The sequence below is a fragment of the Somniosus microcephalus genome, chromosome 7 (assembly GCF_052327205.1).
Source record: "Somniosus microcephalus isolate GS21.2 chromosome 7, FLI_Smic_1.0, whole genome shotgun sequence".
NCBI lineage: Eukaryota > Metazoa > Chordata > Chondrichthyes > Squaliformes > Somniosidae > Somniosus > Somniosus microcephalus.
The window spans coordinates 70349428-70366321 of NC_140993.1; the positions used below are offsets into that span (position 1 = coordinate 70349428).

Consider the following 16894-nt stretch of genomic DNA (forward strand, 5'->3'; position numbering starts at 1 on the left):
GCGTTACAGCGGGGGGCGCGACTAAATATCGCGATCGGGGCGGGAGCGGGGCGCTGCGCATACCGATGACATCATTGGTGGTGGCGCAGCGCTACAGGCTAACGCCGCCATTAGCGCCCTGCTAAATATCGCGGGAGGCATGGCCAGTGACGCTAAAGCCACTGAGTGCCCTCTTTAGGCGCTAACTGGTGGCGCAGCCCACCGAATTTCTAGGCCATAGTGTCATAGAATCATAACAGCACAGAAGGAGGCCATTCGGCCCAGCTAGTCCGTGCCGGCTCTCTGTAGAGCAATCCAGTCAGTCCCATTCCCCCGCTCTATCCCCGCAGCCCTGCAAGTTTATTTGCCTCAAGTGCCTATCCTGTCTCCCCTTGAAAACATTGAGGCCTAGAAATTCAGTGGGCTGCGCCACCAGTTAGCACCCAAAGAGGGCACTCAGTGGCTTTAGCGCCACTGGCCACACCTCCCGCGATATTTAGCGGGGCGCTAATGGCGGCGTTAGCCTGTAGCGCTGCGCCGCCACCAATGACGTCATCGGTGTGCGCAGCGCCCCGCTCCCGCCCCGATCACCATATTTGGTCGCGCCCGCCTCGTTAACGCCGGTCGCAAATCGCGACCGGTTCACAGGGCCTACCTGTGGCGGTAGTGGCGCAAATTAAGGTGGAGGTGCGGGGCGGCCGCGTTTTCGGCGGCCGCCTGCCAGCACCTCCGTCCCCGGCCTCCTAAACCCCCCCCCCGCGGCATTGCCGGCTGTTTCCCGAGAGCCCGGCACTTCTCCTTGGTGCCGGGCTCATTTGCCGGCACTCGCGAGCGGGGTTCGCACTGTTGCAGGCACCTCCCCCTTAACAGTGGGAGGAAGGCCTGCAGTACCGCAGCGTGCCGTGCCGCAGCGTGTGGCGCTGCGGCACGTTGCGCTGCGATAATCAGTTTCAGCGCCCCAAGCGGGACGCGGGGAGCCTCGAGTAGCGGCCCGCTTCCGTTTGGGGCGCTGAAACTGAATATCGGGATGGTGCTAGTGGCTCCGCTCGCAGCGGTAATTCCGGCGCCCAGGCGAGCTTGGCGCCCCAAACGGGGCCCAACTGAATTTCTAGGCCTGAGTGTCTCCACTTCCACCACTTCCATCGGCAGCGAGTTCCAGGTCATCACCACTCGCTGTGTAAAAAAGTTTTTCCTCACATCCCCCTGTATCTCTTGCCCAAAACCTTAAATCTGTGTCCCCTAGTCCTTGTACCATCAACTAGTGGTAACAGCCTTTCCCGGTCTAGCCTATCCAAACCCGTCATAATCTTGTACACCTCTATCAAATCACCCCTCAACCTCCTTTGCTCTAATGAAAACAAATCCAGCTTCTCCAACCTGTTTTTGTAGCTAAGATCCCCCATTCCCGGAACCATTCTGGTAAATCTCCTCTGCGCCCTCTCAAGTGATCTCAGCAATCAACCTAGTGAACCTTCTCTGAACTGCTTCCAATGCAAGTATATCTCTCCTTAAATAAGGAGACCAAAACTGTACGCAGTACTCCAGGTGTGGTCTCACCAACGCCCTGTACAGTTGTAGCAAGACTTCCCTACTTTTATACTCTATCCCCCTTGCAATAAAGGCCAACATTTCATTTGCCTTCCTAATTACTTGCTGTACCTGCATGCTAACGTATTGGCCTAGAAATTGGGTATAGCCCTGCTTGGGGCGTTAGAATTGGCGCTGCGCAAATTTTATAGCCAGACGCAACTTATCGCCACCTCGCGCGATATTGGGTTGCAGCGCCCCTAAAGGTGATTGAGGCGCGAGTTCAGGCGCTACACGGGGCTCCTAAGGTGCTAACATGCCGGCGCAACCCAATATCGGGGTGGGCGGGCAGAGCGCAGGTGCTCTCAATTACCGATGACCACGAGACTTCCAGGCACCGGCCAGCTCTTAAAGGGGTGGGTCAGGCAGCTCCAGCATCCACACTCTGCGCCTTGTAGGCCTGAAAATCGGAGCAGGCCCTTCTCTGGCGCAAAAAACTTGGAGAGGATGAGGCAGAGAGCAGAGCGCTTCACCAATGAGGCTCTGGAGGAATTGCTAGCCGCAGTGGAGCGCCGGCGAGATGTACTCTACCCCGACAATGGCAGGAGGCCTAATCATAAGGACTACCGACGAGCTTGGAGGGATGTTTCTCAGAGGGTCAACTCCAGCAGCATGGTGACCAGGAGCCCTGTGCAGTGCAGGAAGAAATTCAACAACCTCACGCGGGTCGTGAGGGTGAGTGGTGTTTATGCAAACTTCGGCATCCCTCCATTTGCACCTGACTTTATGGCTACAGGCTACACGATGACTGCTGCACAGAGTGCAGAGGAAGTGCGTAGCCTTGCCAATATGAGCGCCCAGGCCCGGCTCAGGCACACTGAGCTTATGGCTGCAGTGGGGAGGATGCCTGAGTCGATCGACACACTGGCAAAGAGTGTGCTGGACTTTGGGGCAGCAATGGAAAAGTCTGTCCAGGGCTTCGGGGCAGCAATGGAAAGGTCTGTCCAGGGCTTGTCCGAGGCAGTGGAAAGGACTGTTCCGGCCTTGTCTGAAGCAGTGGAAAGGGCTGTTCCGGCCTTGTCCGAAGCAGTGGAAATGACTGTCCAGGGCTTCTCCGAAGCACTGGCACCTGCCACGCAGGTCCTCACTGCTGCCACGCAGTCACTTGCTGGCCTCGTCCACACGCAAATTGAGGCCACGCCAACACTCACTGCTGCCACCCTAGCTGCATCAGGCAGGATCACCCCAGGCCCTTGCAGCACCACAGCAGGCCATGAATCTGTGCAGCAGTCGATTGTGGCGGATGATCCGGTGCGGCCCCGTCAGAGTGCCAGTGTGTCGGCCGACCACGGTGCAGGTGTCCTCTCTCGGCATGTGAGCATTCCTGATGCCACCGCTGGAACGTCAGCAGTGCAGCTGCCACCACCTGCATGGCAGACTGCTTCCAGCCATGCCCAGTTGGAGCAGCCAGCTTGCGGGCCCTCCAAGCCTAGAGGTCGTCCAGGCCGTCCCTCAGGGGCTTCAGCGCTTCCAGACACTCAGCAGGCGTCCCCCGGCCTTGACGCAGCCACTGGGGTCCAATTACGGAGGAGCTGCAGGGAGGGAAGGGGCCGACCTCGTAAGAGAAGTCGGTCTCCATCAAGGGGTCAACAGTAGAGGGAGGTGCTAAGACGTCTCTTTTTTCGAATTCAAGGCCGTCCACACCTGCTGTGTTTGTTTGTTATGTTTTGGTTAGTCTCGCCGGTTTGCCAGACAGTTATCTGTTAGTTTGTTAGTTATGCTTTCTGTTGCCATTACATTGTCATGCTGGAAGGAAGCACTTTTTGGAAAATAAAGATTTTTTTTTATTTACAATGGAGCTGTAGACTATTTACAATCATGGTGGCCTTCATAGGCTTACTGCGAACCGAAGGGCGCTGTTCCAATCATAGCCAGCATTCCGTCAGAGGGGCCTAGAACCGAGTCCTTATGAGCCTCTGACGAACGGCCCTCCCATCTTCCTCCTCCTCCTCCTCCTCCACCTCCTCCTCGTCCGCCTGCTCTGCTGGACCTTGAGGGTCGGCTGGCATTGGCTGGGTGCGTCGAATGGCCAGGTTGTGGAGCATGCAGCAGACAACAACGATGCGCGCCACATGCTCCGGCGAGTACTGTAGGGCGCCCCCCGAATGGTCGAGACAACGGAAACGCTGCTTCAGCACACCAATTGTGTGCTCCACAATGTTCCTGGTGGCCTGATGGCTGTTGTTGTAATGCTATTCTGCCGGGGTGCTGGGCAAAAGGAGCGGGGTCATGAGCCATGGGCAGAGAGGATAGCCCTTGTCGCCAAGAAGCCAGCCTCGTGGGTGAGCCGGGGCCTCAAAAAGGTCAGCCACTGAGGTCTGCCGCAGGATGAAGGCGTCGTGGCTGCTGCCAGGGAATTGTGCGTTGACCGCCATGATCATCTGCTGGTGATCACAGACCAGCTGCACATTGAGGGAGTGGAACCCCTTGCGGTTGCGGAACTCCTCAGGATTCTGTAATGGCACCCGCAAAGCCACGTGTGTGCAATCAATGGCCCCCTGCACCATGGGGAAGTCCGCAATAGCCGTGAAGCCCTGCACGCGCTCCCCCTGCTTCTCCAGGGTCACAGGGAAGGTGATTAATTCGCGCCTCCTTCTATAGAGGGCAGCTGTCACTTGCCGGATGCAGCAATGCACCGCAAATTGAGAAATATTTGATATGTCCCCAGTTGCTGCCTGAAATGAGCCTCTGGCGAAAAAGTTGAGGGCAACAGTCACTTTGACGGCCACCAACAGAGAGGTCCTGCACCATAGCCGCGGCTGCAGATCCTCAGCAAGCAGGTGGCACAGCTCAGTCACAACATCCTTACCGAATCTGAGCCTTCGCAGACACTGCTCCTCCGACATGGTAAGGTATGAGACCTGCTGCCTGAAAACCCTGGCAGCGTATGGTCGGATTTGGCAACGTCCATTGCCCCTCCTCCTTCTGGCCAATCCCGGCCCTCTCTCCCTCCGTCTCAGTGCCCTTGCCAGTTGTTCAGCCAGGATGACGTTCCCCTCCAAAGCTGCTCCCATTATTATGTCAGACGAGTAAGACGCAGTAATCTCTCACGATCAAACTGTTCTGGACAGGGCTGAAGGTCCCAAGGCTCCGCTGGCTCAATGAGAAGAACTCTCTGCAACTGAAGGTCTGCAACTCTCTCCAGCAGCGAGCAGGATGGCCAGCCCAAATGGCTGCCGCTTTTATACTAGTGCTGTCCCCTTTAAAGAGCGCCCCCTGAGTCCGAGAAGGACCTGGTAACGTTCCATCCAACTGTCACTAATAGCGCCAGGCAGAACGGAGGGGGGCGCCACTGAATTTCCCATCCGGGGCGCCAAAAAGGCGTTGCACAATGAAATGACGTCATGATCTGCCTGCGCCCGCGAGCGGGCGCAAAGAGTTAGCACCGGCGCTAAAAGGCTACTCAATATGGCAGGAAGCGCTGGGTTCACTGCGCCCGCCCGAAAATTGGGTAACGCCCCAAATCTTGGGCTCTTTAGACGCTAATCGCTGGCGCAACCAACCGAATTTCTCCCCCATTGTGTTTCATGTACGAGGCCACCCAGATCCTTCTGTACCGTAGCATTCTGTAGTCTCCCTACATTTAAATCATATTTTGTTTTTCTATTCTTCCTACCAAAGTGGATAACCTCACATTTTCCCATATTATACTCCATCTGCCAAATTTTTGCCCACTCACTTAACCTATCTATATTCCTTTGCAGACTATTTGTGTCCTCCTCACAACTTGCTTTCCCACCTATCTTTGTATCGTCCGCAAATTTGGCTACAATACACTCGCTTCCTTCATCAATATAGATTGTAAATGGTTGAGGCCCCAGCATTGCTCCCTGTGGCACCCCACTAGTTACAGTTTGCCAACCTGAAAATGACCCATTTATCCCGACTCTCTGTTTTCTGTTAGTTAGCCAATTCTCTATCCATGCTAATATATTACCCCCAACACCGTGAGCTCTTATCTTATGCAGTAACCTTTTATGTGGCACCTTATCGAATGCCTTTTGGAAATCCAAATACACTACATCTACTGGTTCCCCTTTATCCACCCTGCTCGTTACATCCATAAAGAACTCTAATAGATTTGGCAAACACGATTTCCCTTTCATAAAACCATGTTGACTCTGTTTGATTGTATTATGATTTTCAAAATGACCTGCTACTACAGGTAGACTATCCTTTATCCAAAAATCTTGGGACCAGCTGTGTTTCGGTTTTCGAAATTTTTCGGATTTCAGAAGGTTTTCATCTCCGTATCTGCCAACAAACACTGTTGCTTAGCAACAGCTTGTAAACACTCAGGCCCTGCCTTGGAAGCATCTCTGAAGCTGTTGCTAAGCTACAGAGACTCTTTCCACAGCCTGACTGTTTAAAAAAAATGCTAGGGGAAGATAAAAAAACCTAACAAAATGGCTGCTGATTTCTGCCGTTAGATCGAGGTTTCTGGCTCCCCCTGCTCCGTATCTGAATTCCTTGACTTAGCGGGGGTCTGGAGCTCGACTGCTGCCGTCAGTTGTGGGAAAGCCGGATATCGGCTGACTCCTACACTAAGCTGGCCCGCAAATCAGGTCGGGGGGGGGGGGGAAGAAAAGACTATCGGACGGGCCGCTGCAGCTACCAGACGGGCCGCTGTATTGTTGGGTTCACTCTCCCGGTACCTCCTTCACACTGCCCGGCTCGGCCTGCAATCTGCTACCCAGGAGGGAACTCTGTGACCCTCTGCCCTGCTCACAAGGAAAGGCAGAGCTCCCGGACCACTCCTGTCATGTTTGGCGCCACTCGGGTCATGTCGTGCGCACGACTTACGCTCCACGAAAAAACTTTCGGTTTTTAGAGGTTTTCGGTTTTCGGAAGTGCAGATAAAGGATAGTCTACCTGTACTTCCTTAATAATTGATTCGAGCATTTTGCCAATGACAGATGTTATGCTAACTGGCCTAAGGTTTCCTGCTTTCTGTCTCCCTCCTTTTTTGAATAAGGGTGTTACATTTGAGGTTTTCCAATCCGCAGAGACTTTTCCAGAGTCAAGGGAATTTTGGAAGATTACAACCAATGCATCCACTATCTCTGCAGCCACTTCTTTTAAGACCCTAGGATGCAGGCCATCAGGTCCAGGGGACTTGTCAGCCTTTAGACCCATAAGTTTGCCTAGTACTTTTTCTCTAGTGACAGTGATTGTTTTAAGTTCCTCCCTCCCTTTTGCCCCTTGATTTTCTACTATTACTGGAATGTTTTTAGTCTCCTCTACTATGAAGACAGATACAAAATATTTGTTCAATGCCCCTGCCATTTCCTTGTTTCCCATTATTATTTCCCCAGTCTCGTCCTCTAAGGGACCAACATTTATTTTAGCTACTCTCTTCCTTTTTATATACTTGTAGAAGCTCTTACTGTCAGTTTTTATATTCCTTGCTAGTTTACTCTCATAAGCTATTTTCTCCCTCTTTATTATTTTTTGTATTTTTAAAATTCTCTGCCTCATGTTAAAACCCCTCCATGGCCTCACCCCTTCCTATCTGATCTCGGCAGCATGAGCGCTCCTAACTCAGGAGGGTGAGCCCTGTCTGTTTTCTGAAAGCAGTAGTGTTAGCACTGTGGGCTCTGCAGCCTGGCTGTCACAATGAATAGATCAAATTACACATTGCAAAGATCTTGAGTACTCCAGCAAGCAGGATCAAATTCCAGTCAAACTGTTAGGTGTGTCTTGTTCCCCAAGGGGACCAATCAGAAATTTGGTGTTGCAAATAGACACGACCTTCTTCGAAATAGTGCCATGGGATCTTTTACATCCACCTGAGAGAGCAGGCGGGGCCTCGGTTTTACCGTTTCATCTGAAAGACAGCACCTCCAACAGTGCAGCACTCCCTCAGGGCTGCACAGGAGTGTCAGCCTAGATTTTTGTGCACAAGTCTCTGGAGTGGGACTTGAACGCACAACCTCTGTCTCAGAGGCAAGAATGCTACCACTGAGCCACAGCTGACACTGACAAATGTTGGTCAAGACAACTCCCCTACTCTTCTTCGAATAGTGCCATGGAATCTTATATCCACCTGAGGGGGAAGATGGGGCCTCAGTTTAATGTCTCATTGGAAAGACGGCAACTCCCTCAGTACTGCACTGAAGTATGAGCCTGAATTATGTACTCAAGTCTCTGGAGTAGGGCTTGAACGCACTACCACATTGCTCTAGTACCCTGATTCTTCCATAGAATCCCATCCCTCTAGTACCCTGATTCCAATGGAAGCCCATCTCTCTAAAAATGAGAAAAAAAGCCAGCCTTTTCCTGCTGATTTCTCTCTTCAAGAATAATGTGGCCTCTTCTGCAGAGCAGGAGCCAGAGATTTACAAACTAAAGAAAATTCTATCAGCAAAAGTCTTCACTTCACTACAGGAAATATCTCAAACGTTACTCCAGTTCAGATCAGCTCATTCAACGCAGATCAAGAATCGAACCTGGGACCTAGTGATCCATGTGGCTCAGTAGCACACCTACCGTGCTACTGGTGTCAGCTGTGCCTCAGTAGTAGCACTCTCACCTCTGAGTCGGAAAGTTATGGGTTCAAGCCCCACATGAGCCAAGTTGACACTCCAGTGCAGTATTGAGGGAGTGCTGCACTGTCGGAGGGGCCATTCTTCGAATGAGACATTAAACCAAGGTCCTGTCTGCTCTCTCAAGTGGATGTAAAAGATTCTATGGCACTAATTTAAGAAAGGCAGGGGTGTTCTCCCCGAGGTCCTGGCCAATATTTATCCCTCAACCAACATTGTTAAAGAATCAGCTTATATGGTCATTATCTCATAGTGGAACCTTGCTGTGTGCAAATTGACTGCTGCATTTCCCACATTAAAACAGTGACTACACTTCAAAAGTATTCAATTGGCTGTGAAGTACTTTGATTGTGAAAGGCGCTATAGAAATGTAATTTCTTTCTTTCTTTCCCAGTGCATGTATCATACCAAGCCATTTTACCTCTTCCATTGTTGCAGTCCACCTTGAGCCACACCAGCCATGACTTCCCATCTCTCAGCCGCCTCTTCGTGAGCTCCGCCAGCGCCACCTCGCTGTCCACTAGCACGTGGAACATCTCCAGGCGTTCCGCCAGCTCAGCTCAGGCGCCCACCTTGTCGAAAGGAAGTGGATAGGCGTACAGGATATCATCGAAGCCGTGGTCAGCGTAGAAGCGAGCTTCGGCCAGTGTGGAGACTACGATGCACCTCCGAGAGCCGCCGGTCATAATATCCGCACACTCCCTGAGATCGGAAAAAAAGAAACCGCAAGCTTCGTGTCAGGACTAATACAGTGTGGACGCATCCCGCCAATCAGAATACCTTCCCTTTATCCCTACTCTCTTTTTCCCACTTCTCAACTAATTATCAATCTCGGTCACAAGGTTACCTGCAATTCCGTGCACTTTCATTTTTGCTAATAATCTCTTATGCGGAACCTGATCAAATGCCTTCTGGAAGTCCATATAGACAACATCCATATCATACCTCTGTCCACCATGTTAGTGACCGTCTCAAAAAATGCAATTAGATTTGTCAGACATGACCTACCCTTCATAAATCTATCCTGACTCTCTTTTATCATCAATTTCAACTCGGAGCGCATTTGTTACAGGCAGGGGGTGGGACGGAAATCCCCATGGTGAGTTCAGCCTGAGGCCTGGGCCATTCTAACTCCAAGCCTCATTTGAATACTGCAGCGCAGTGAGATCAGGGCCGACAGGCGGGAGCAGAAATCGGGTCGGGAGCTCCAGGGTGCCAGGGACCCAAGGGAATGGTCACCGACATGAAGTTAATTCTGGGGGGAAGGGTGGGAGGTGGGGAGGTGGGGGGGGGGGTTCCACAGACAATGCCGGTGCTGAAAAAGGACGGGGCAGGGGAGGCCCAAGTATTCCTTGCAGGGTCCGGCAGGAGCTCTTCAGCTTCTCCTGACCCACGAGGAATCTGCAGAAAAGGCCAATTTAAACATTTACCTTGGCCTCTTCTGCTCTCTCCAGGTCCTGCTGCCGGGTTAGACCCCGTGCACCCGCCCCCCCGCCCTGCCGCCAATTTTAAGCAAAAACCACATTGCAGTGCCAATGACATCATCAGGCCGTGACTTTTACATTTTAAGTAGAGGGGCGTGCCTGCAACGGGTGGCCTCGATGCTGTAAGAGGTCCAACAATTAAAATAGCAGGTACGTAACGGTTTCCGCCCGGCAACCATTTAACCGCCCCCTGCCCCATTCACACCATTTCCACTGGGTGGGCTGGGTTAAACTCGGGGCTCTAAGAAATTCTTTCCCTGAAAGGAATCGGCAATAGAGGCGGCAACAAGGAATAGAGAGCGCGGGGCCTGAGACAGTGGACCTGAAAGGAATCGGCAATAGAGGCGGCAGCACAGGATAGAGAGCGCAGGGCCCGAGGACATCGGACTGACAGGAATGGGCAGCAGAGGCTGCAGCACAGGATAGAGAGCGCAGGGCCCGAGGACAGCGGACTGACAGGAATGGGCAGCAGAGGCTGCAGCACAGGATAGAAAGCGCAGAGCCCGAGGACATCAGACTGACAGGAATGGGCAGCGGGGGCTGCAGCACAGTATAGAAAGCGCAGGGCCCGAGGACATCGGACTGACAGGAATGGGCAGCAGAGGCTGCAGCACAGGATAGAGAGCGCAGGGCCTGAGGGCAGCGGACTGACAGGAATGGGCAGCAGAGGCGGCAGCACAGGATAGAGAGCGCAGGGCCCGAGGACAGCGGACTGACAGGAATGGGCAGCAGAGGCGGCAGCACAGGATAGAGAGCGCAGGGCCCGAGGACAGCGGACTGACAGGAATGGGCAGCAGAGGTTGCAGCACAGGATAGAGAGCGCAGGGCCCGAGGACAGCGGACTGACAGGAGTGGGCAGCAGAGGCTGCAGCACAGGATAGAGAGCGCAGGGCCCGAGGACAGCGGACTGACAGGAATGGGCAGCAGAGGCTGCAGCACAGGATAGAGAGCGCAGGGCCCGAGGACAGCGGACTGACAGGAATGGGCAGCAGAGGCTGCAGCACAGGATAGAGAGCGCAGGGCCCGAGGACAGCGGACTGACAGGAATGGGCAGCAGAGGCTGCAGCACAGGATAGAGAGCGCAGGGCCCGAGGACAGCGGACTGACAGGAATGGGCAGCAGAGGCTGCAGCACAGGATAGAGAGCGCAGGGCCCGAGGACAGCGGACTGACAGGAATGGGCAGCAGAGGCTGCAGCACAGGATAGAGAGCGCAGGGCCCGAGGACAGCGGACTGACAGGAATGGGCAGCAGAGGCGGCAGCACAGGATAGAGAGCGCAGGGCCCGAGAACAGCGGACTGACAGGAATGGGCAGCAGAGGCGGCAGCACAGGATAGAGAGCGCAGGGCCCGAGGACAGCGGACTGACAGGAATGGGCAGCAGAGGCGGCAGCACAGGATAGAGAGCGCAGGGCCTGAGGGCAGCGGACTGACAGGAATGGGCAGCAGAGGCTGCAGCACAGGATAGAGAGCGCAGGGCCTGAGGACAGCGGACTGACAGGAATGGGCAGCAGAGGCGGCAGCACAGGATAGAGAGCGCAGGGCCTGAGACAGTGGACTGACAGGAATGGGCAGCAGAGGCGGCAACACAGGATAGAGAGCGCAGGGCCCGAGAACAGCGGACTGACAGGAATGGGCAGCAGAGGCGGCAGCACAGGATAGAGAGCGCAGGGCCTGAGGGCAGCGGACTGACAGGAATGGGCAGCAGAGGCTGCAGCACAGGATAGAGAGCGCAGGGCCCGAGGACAGCGGACTGACAGGAATGGGCAGCAGAGGCTGCAGCACAGGATAGAGAGCGCAGGGCCTGAGGACAGCGGACTGACAGGAATGGGCAGCAGAGGCGGCAGCACAGGATAGAGAGCGCAGGGCCCGAGGACAGCGGACTGACAGGAATGGGCAGCAGAGGCGGCAGCACAGGATAGAGAGCGCAGGGCCCGAGGACAGCGGACTGACAGGAATGGGCAGCAGAGGCAGCAGCACAGGATAGAGAGCGCAGGGCCCGAGGACAGCGGACTGACAGGAATGGGCAGCAGAGGCGGCAGCACAGGATAGAGAGCGCAGGGCCGCCGAATTCCAAAAGAACAGCAAAAGCAAGGAATGACATCACAGGACTGCAGATAGGTGATTGGTGGGTGAGTATTCGTGTTTTATTCTCTCTAACATAACTAGAGAAATGAATTAATATAACTATAGATAATCGTGTGAATAAAGACTTTAACTAAGAGTAAGAGAAGCAGCCAGGGATAAAGGTAGGCCCGACTTTTAAGACTCTTAGGGGGCAAAATTAGGTCGCGCCCTCTTTGGGGCGCTAACTTCGCCAGGGCGCTACTTTTATATACATAGAGGCATGGCAGGGCAGCTCAGTTCCGCGGAATGCACATCCTGTGCCATGTGGGAAACCCAGGACGCTTCCCGTGTCCTGGACAACCACATGTACAGGTGGTGTCGTCAGCTGGAGGAGCTCGAGCGCCGGGTTTCGGAGCTTGAGCGGCAGCTGGCGTCACTGTGGTTCATCCATGAGGCTGAGAGCTTCGTGGATAGCACGTTTCAGGAGGTGGTCACCCCACAGATAAGGAGTGCGCAGGCAGAGAGGGAATGGGTGACTGCCAGACAGAAGAGGACAACCAGGCAGGTAGTGCAGGAGTCCCCTGAGTGCATCTCGCTCTCCAAACAGTAATCAGTTCTGAGTACTGGTGAGGGCGATGGTTCCTCTGGGGAGTACAGCCAGAGACAAGTCAACGGCAAGTCAGAGCGGCGGCAGCGGCGGACCTGCGGGAGACTCGACGGCGAGGCTATAAAGCGGCAGCGAGGACCAGGTAGGTCTCAGCGCGGCGGCAGCGGCGGACTGGTGGGAGACTCAGCGGCAAGGCTATAAAGCGGCGGCGAGGACCAGGTAGGCCTCAGAGCGGTGGCAGCGGCGGACCTGCGGGAGACTCGGCGGCGAGGCTATAAAGCGGCGGCGAGGACCGGGTAGGCCTCAGAGCGGCGGCAGCGGCAGACCTGCGGGAGACTCGGCGGCGAGGCTATAAAGCAGCGGCGAGGACCAGGTAGGCCTCAGAGCGGCGGCAGCAGCAGACCTGCGGGAGACTCGGCGGCAAGGCTATAAAGCGGCGGCGAGGACCAGGTAGGCCTCAGAGCGGCGAGAGCGGCGGACCTGCGGGAGACCCGGCGGCGAGGTTTAAAAGAGCGGCAGAGACCAGGTAGGTTTACTAATCTCCAATCTCCGAGCTCAGAGGGAGGGAGCGAAGTAAAAAGTAATCGAAGTGTGACGTCACCAGAAAGCAGGTAAGTGATTGGTTGGTGAGTATTTCTCTCTTTTTAAAATTTAACTCTCTGGTTTATAGTTTTTAAGGTCTCTGTGGTGTAGCGGGGATTGTTGGTAAACCAGGGCCCTTAATTATATCATTTAACTGTAGTGTAATTGGTGGGATTGATTTGATTTAATTTAATTTGAATTAATTAAAGGGTAAGTCATGGCAGGAGAGCTTGGCCCCGTGGTATGCTCCTCCTGCGCTATGTGGGAACTCAGGGACACTTCCCATGTCCCTGACAACCATGTGTGCAGGAAGTGTGTCCAGCTACAACTACTGGCAGACCGCATTGCGGCGCTGGAGCTGTGATTGGATACATACTGGACCATTTGCGATGCTGAGGACGGCGTGGATATCACATTTAAGCAGTTGGTCACACCGCAGGCAAAGGTTGGACAGGCAGAAAGGGAAGAGGTGACCAACAGACAGAGCAGTAGGCGCAGGCAGGTAGTGCAGGAGTCCCCTGTGGACATTCCCCTCTCAAAACAGATATACCACTTTGAATACTGTTGGGGGGGATGGCTTATCAGAGGAAGGCAGTAGCAGCCAACTTCCTGGCACCAGGGGTGGCTCTGCTGCACAGGACGGGAGGAAAAAGAGGGGTAGAGCTATAGTAATAGGGGATTCTATTGTAAGGGGAATAGATAGGCGTTTCTACGGCTGCAAACGAGACTCCAGGATGGTGTGTTGCCTCCCTGGTGCAAGGGTCAAGGATGTCTCAGAGCGGCTGCAGAACATTTTGGAAGGGGAGGGTGAACAGCCAGTTGTCATGGTGCATACAGGTACCAACGATATAGGTAAAAAATGGGATGAGGTCCTAAAAGCTGAATATAGGGAGTTAGGAGGTAAATTAAAAAATAGGACCTCAAAGGTAGTAATCTCAGGATTGCTACCAGTGCCACGTGCTAGTCAGAGTAGAAATAGAAGGATATTTCAGATGAATACGTGGCTAGAGGAATGGTGCAAGGGGGAGGGATTCAAATTCCTGGGACATTGGAACTGGTTCTGGGGGAGGTGGGACCAGTACAAACTGGACGGTTTGCACCTGGGCAGGGCCGGGACCGATGTCCTATGAGGAGCGTTTGCTAGTGCTCTGGGGGAGGGTTTAAACTAAAATGGCAGGGGGTTGGGAACCTGAGCAGGGAGACAGAGGAAAGGGAAACAAGGATAAAAGCAAAAGATAGGAAGGAGAAAAACAAAAGTGGCAGTCAGAGAAATCACTGGTTTAAATCAAACATGGCCACAGTAAATAATAATTCTAATAGGTCTAAGAGCGTTAAAAAAACAAGCCTGAAGGCTTTGTGTCTTAATGCGAGGAGCATTTGTAATAAGGTGGATGAATTGGCTGCGCAAATAGAGGTAAACGAATATGATTTGATTGGGATTACGGAAACATGGCTCCAGGGTGGCCAAGGCTGGGAACTCAACATCCAGGGGTATTCAATATTCAGAAAAGATAGGCAAAAAGGAAAGGGAGGTGAGGTATCATTGATGGTTAAACAAGGGATTAACACAATTGTAAGGAAGGATATTAGCTCTGATGATGTGGAATCTGTATGGGTAGAACTGAGAAATACCAAGGGGCAGAAAAAGTTAGTGGGAGTGGTATATAGACCTCCAAACAGTAATGCAGAGGTTGGGGATGGCATTAAAAGGGAAATTAGAGAAGCGTGCAATAAGGGCACAGCAGTCATCATGGGTGACTTTAATCTACATATAGATTGGGCTAACCAAATTAGTAACAATACTGTGGAGGAGGAATTCCTGGAGTGTTTACGGGATGGTTTCCTGGACCAATATGTCGGGGAACCAACCAGAGATCAGACCATCTTAGACTGGGTATTATGTAACGAGAAAGGATTAATTAGCAATCTTGTTCTACGAGGCCCCTTGGGTCGGAGCGATCATAATATGATCGAATTCTTCATTAAGATGGAGAATGAAGTAGTTGACTCAGAGACTAGGGTCCTCAATTTAAATAAAGGAAACTACGGTGGTATGAGGCACGAGTTGGCTAGGATGAATTGGGGAATGGTACTTAAAGGGTTGACGGTGCATAGGCAATGGCAAACATTCAAAGACTGCATGGATGAACTACAGAATTTGTTCATCCCAGTTTGGCATAAAAATAAAACAAAAAAGGTGACTCAACCGTGGCTAACAAGGGAAATTAGGGATAGCATAAGATCCAAGGAGAGGACATATAAATTGGCCAGAAAAAGCAGTAAACCTGAGGATTGGGAGCAGTTTAGGATTCAACAAAGGAGGACAAAGGGATTAATTAAGAAGGGGAAAATAGAATATGAGAGTAAGCTTTCAGGGAACATAAAAACTGACTGTAAAAGCTTTTATAGATATGTGAAGAGAAAAAGATTGGTGAAGTCAAGCGTAGGTCCCTTGCAGTCAGAATCAGGGGAATTTATAATGGGGAACAAAGAAATGGCAAACCAACTAAATACATATTTTGGTTCTGTCTTCACAAAGGAGGACACAAATAACCTCCGAGAGATGTCGGAGTATATAGGGTCTGATGAAAGGGAGGAACTGAAATAAATCAGTATTTCTAAGGAAATGGTGTTAGGGAAATTGACGGGATTGAAGGCCGATAAATCCCCAGGGCCTGATAATCTACATCCTAGGGTACTTAAGGAAGTGGCCCTAGAAATAGTAGATGCATTGCTGGTCATCTTCCAACATTCGATGGAATCTGGAACAGTACCCATGGATTGGAGGGTAGCTAATGTTACCCCACTATTCAAAAAAGGTGGTAGAGAGAAAACAGGGAATTACAGACCAGTAAGCCTGACATCGGTAGTGGGGAAAATGCTAGAGTCCATTATAAAAGATGTAATAGCAGAGCACTTGGAAAACAGTGACAGGATCGGACAAAGTCAACATGGATTTACAAAAGGTAAATCGTGCTTGACTAATCTATTGGAATGTTTTGAGGATGTAACTGGTAAAATAGATAAGGAAGAACCAGTGAATGTGGTGTATTTGGACTTTCAGAAGGCTTTCGATAAGGTCCCGCATAAGAGATTAGCGTGTAAAGTTAAGGCACATTTGATTGGGGGCAAGGTATTGACTTGGATAGAGAACTGGTTGGCAGACAGAAAGCAAAGAGTTGGAATAAATGGGTCTTTTTCCGAGTGGCAGGCAGTGACTGGTAGGGTACCGCAGGGATCAGTCCTTGGACCCCAGCTATTCACAATATATATAAATGATCTAGATGAGGGAACTAGATGTAATATCTCCAAGTTTGCCGATGACACAAAGCTGGGTGGGCGTGTGTGCTGTGAGGAGGATGCTGAGAAACTCCAGGATGATTTGGACAGGTTGGGTGATTGGGCAGAAGCATGGCAGATGCAATATAATGTGGATAAATGCGAGGTTATCCACTTTGGTGGCAAAAACAGGAAGGCAGATTATTATCTGAATGGCAATAGATTGGGAGAAGGGGAAGTGCATTGAGACCTGGGTGTCCTTGTGCACCAGCCGCTGAAGGTAAGCATGCAGGTGCAGCAGGTGGTTAAGAAGGCAAATGGTATGTTGGCCTTCGTAGCGAGAGGGTTTGAGTACAGGAACAAGGGTGTCTTGCTGCAGTTGTACAGGGTCTTGGTGAGACCACATCTTGAGTACTGTGTGCAGTTTTGGTCGCCTTATCTGAGGAAGGATGTTCTTGTCATGGAAGGAGTTCAGCGAAGATTCACCAGGCTGATACCTGGGATGGCAGGAATGACGTATTAGGAGAGATTGGGTCGATTGAGCTTATACTCGCTGGAGTTTAGAAGAATGAGAGGGGATCTCATTGAAACATATAAAATTCTGACAGGACTGGACAGACTAGATGCAAGAAGGATGTTCCCGATGTTCGGGGAGTCCAGAACCAGGGGTCACAGTCTAAGGATAAGGGGTAAGCCATTTAGGACAGAAATGAGGAGGAATTTCTTCAACCAGAGAGTGGTGAACATGTGGAATTCTCTACCACAG

General features: G+C 52.1%; 1 protein-coding gene across 1 annotated transcript in view; it reads right to left on the bottom strand.

Moving 5' to 3' along the window:
• The window catches only part of LOC147114705 (D-serine dehydratase), a 144483-nt gene that overhangs the window by 110399 nt on the left and 17190 nt on the right, over positions 1-16894 (bottom strand). Inside the window, 1 exon segment of the mRNA XM_085992108.1 lies at positions 8533-8813. Coding sequence (XP_085848234.1) covers positions 8533-8813 — 281 coding nt within the window.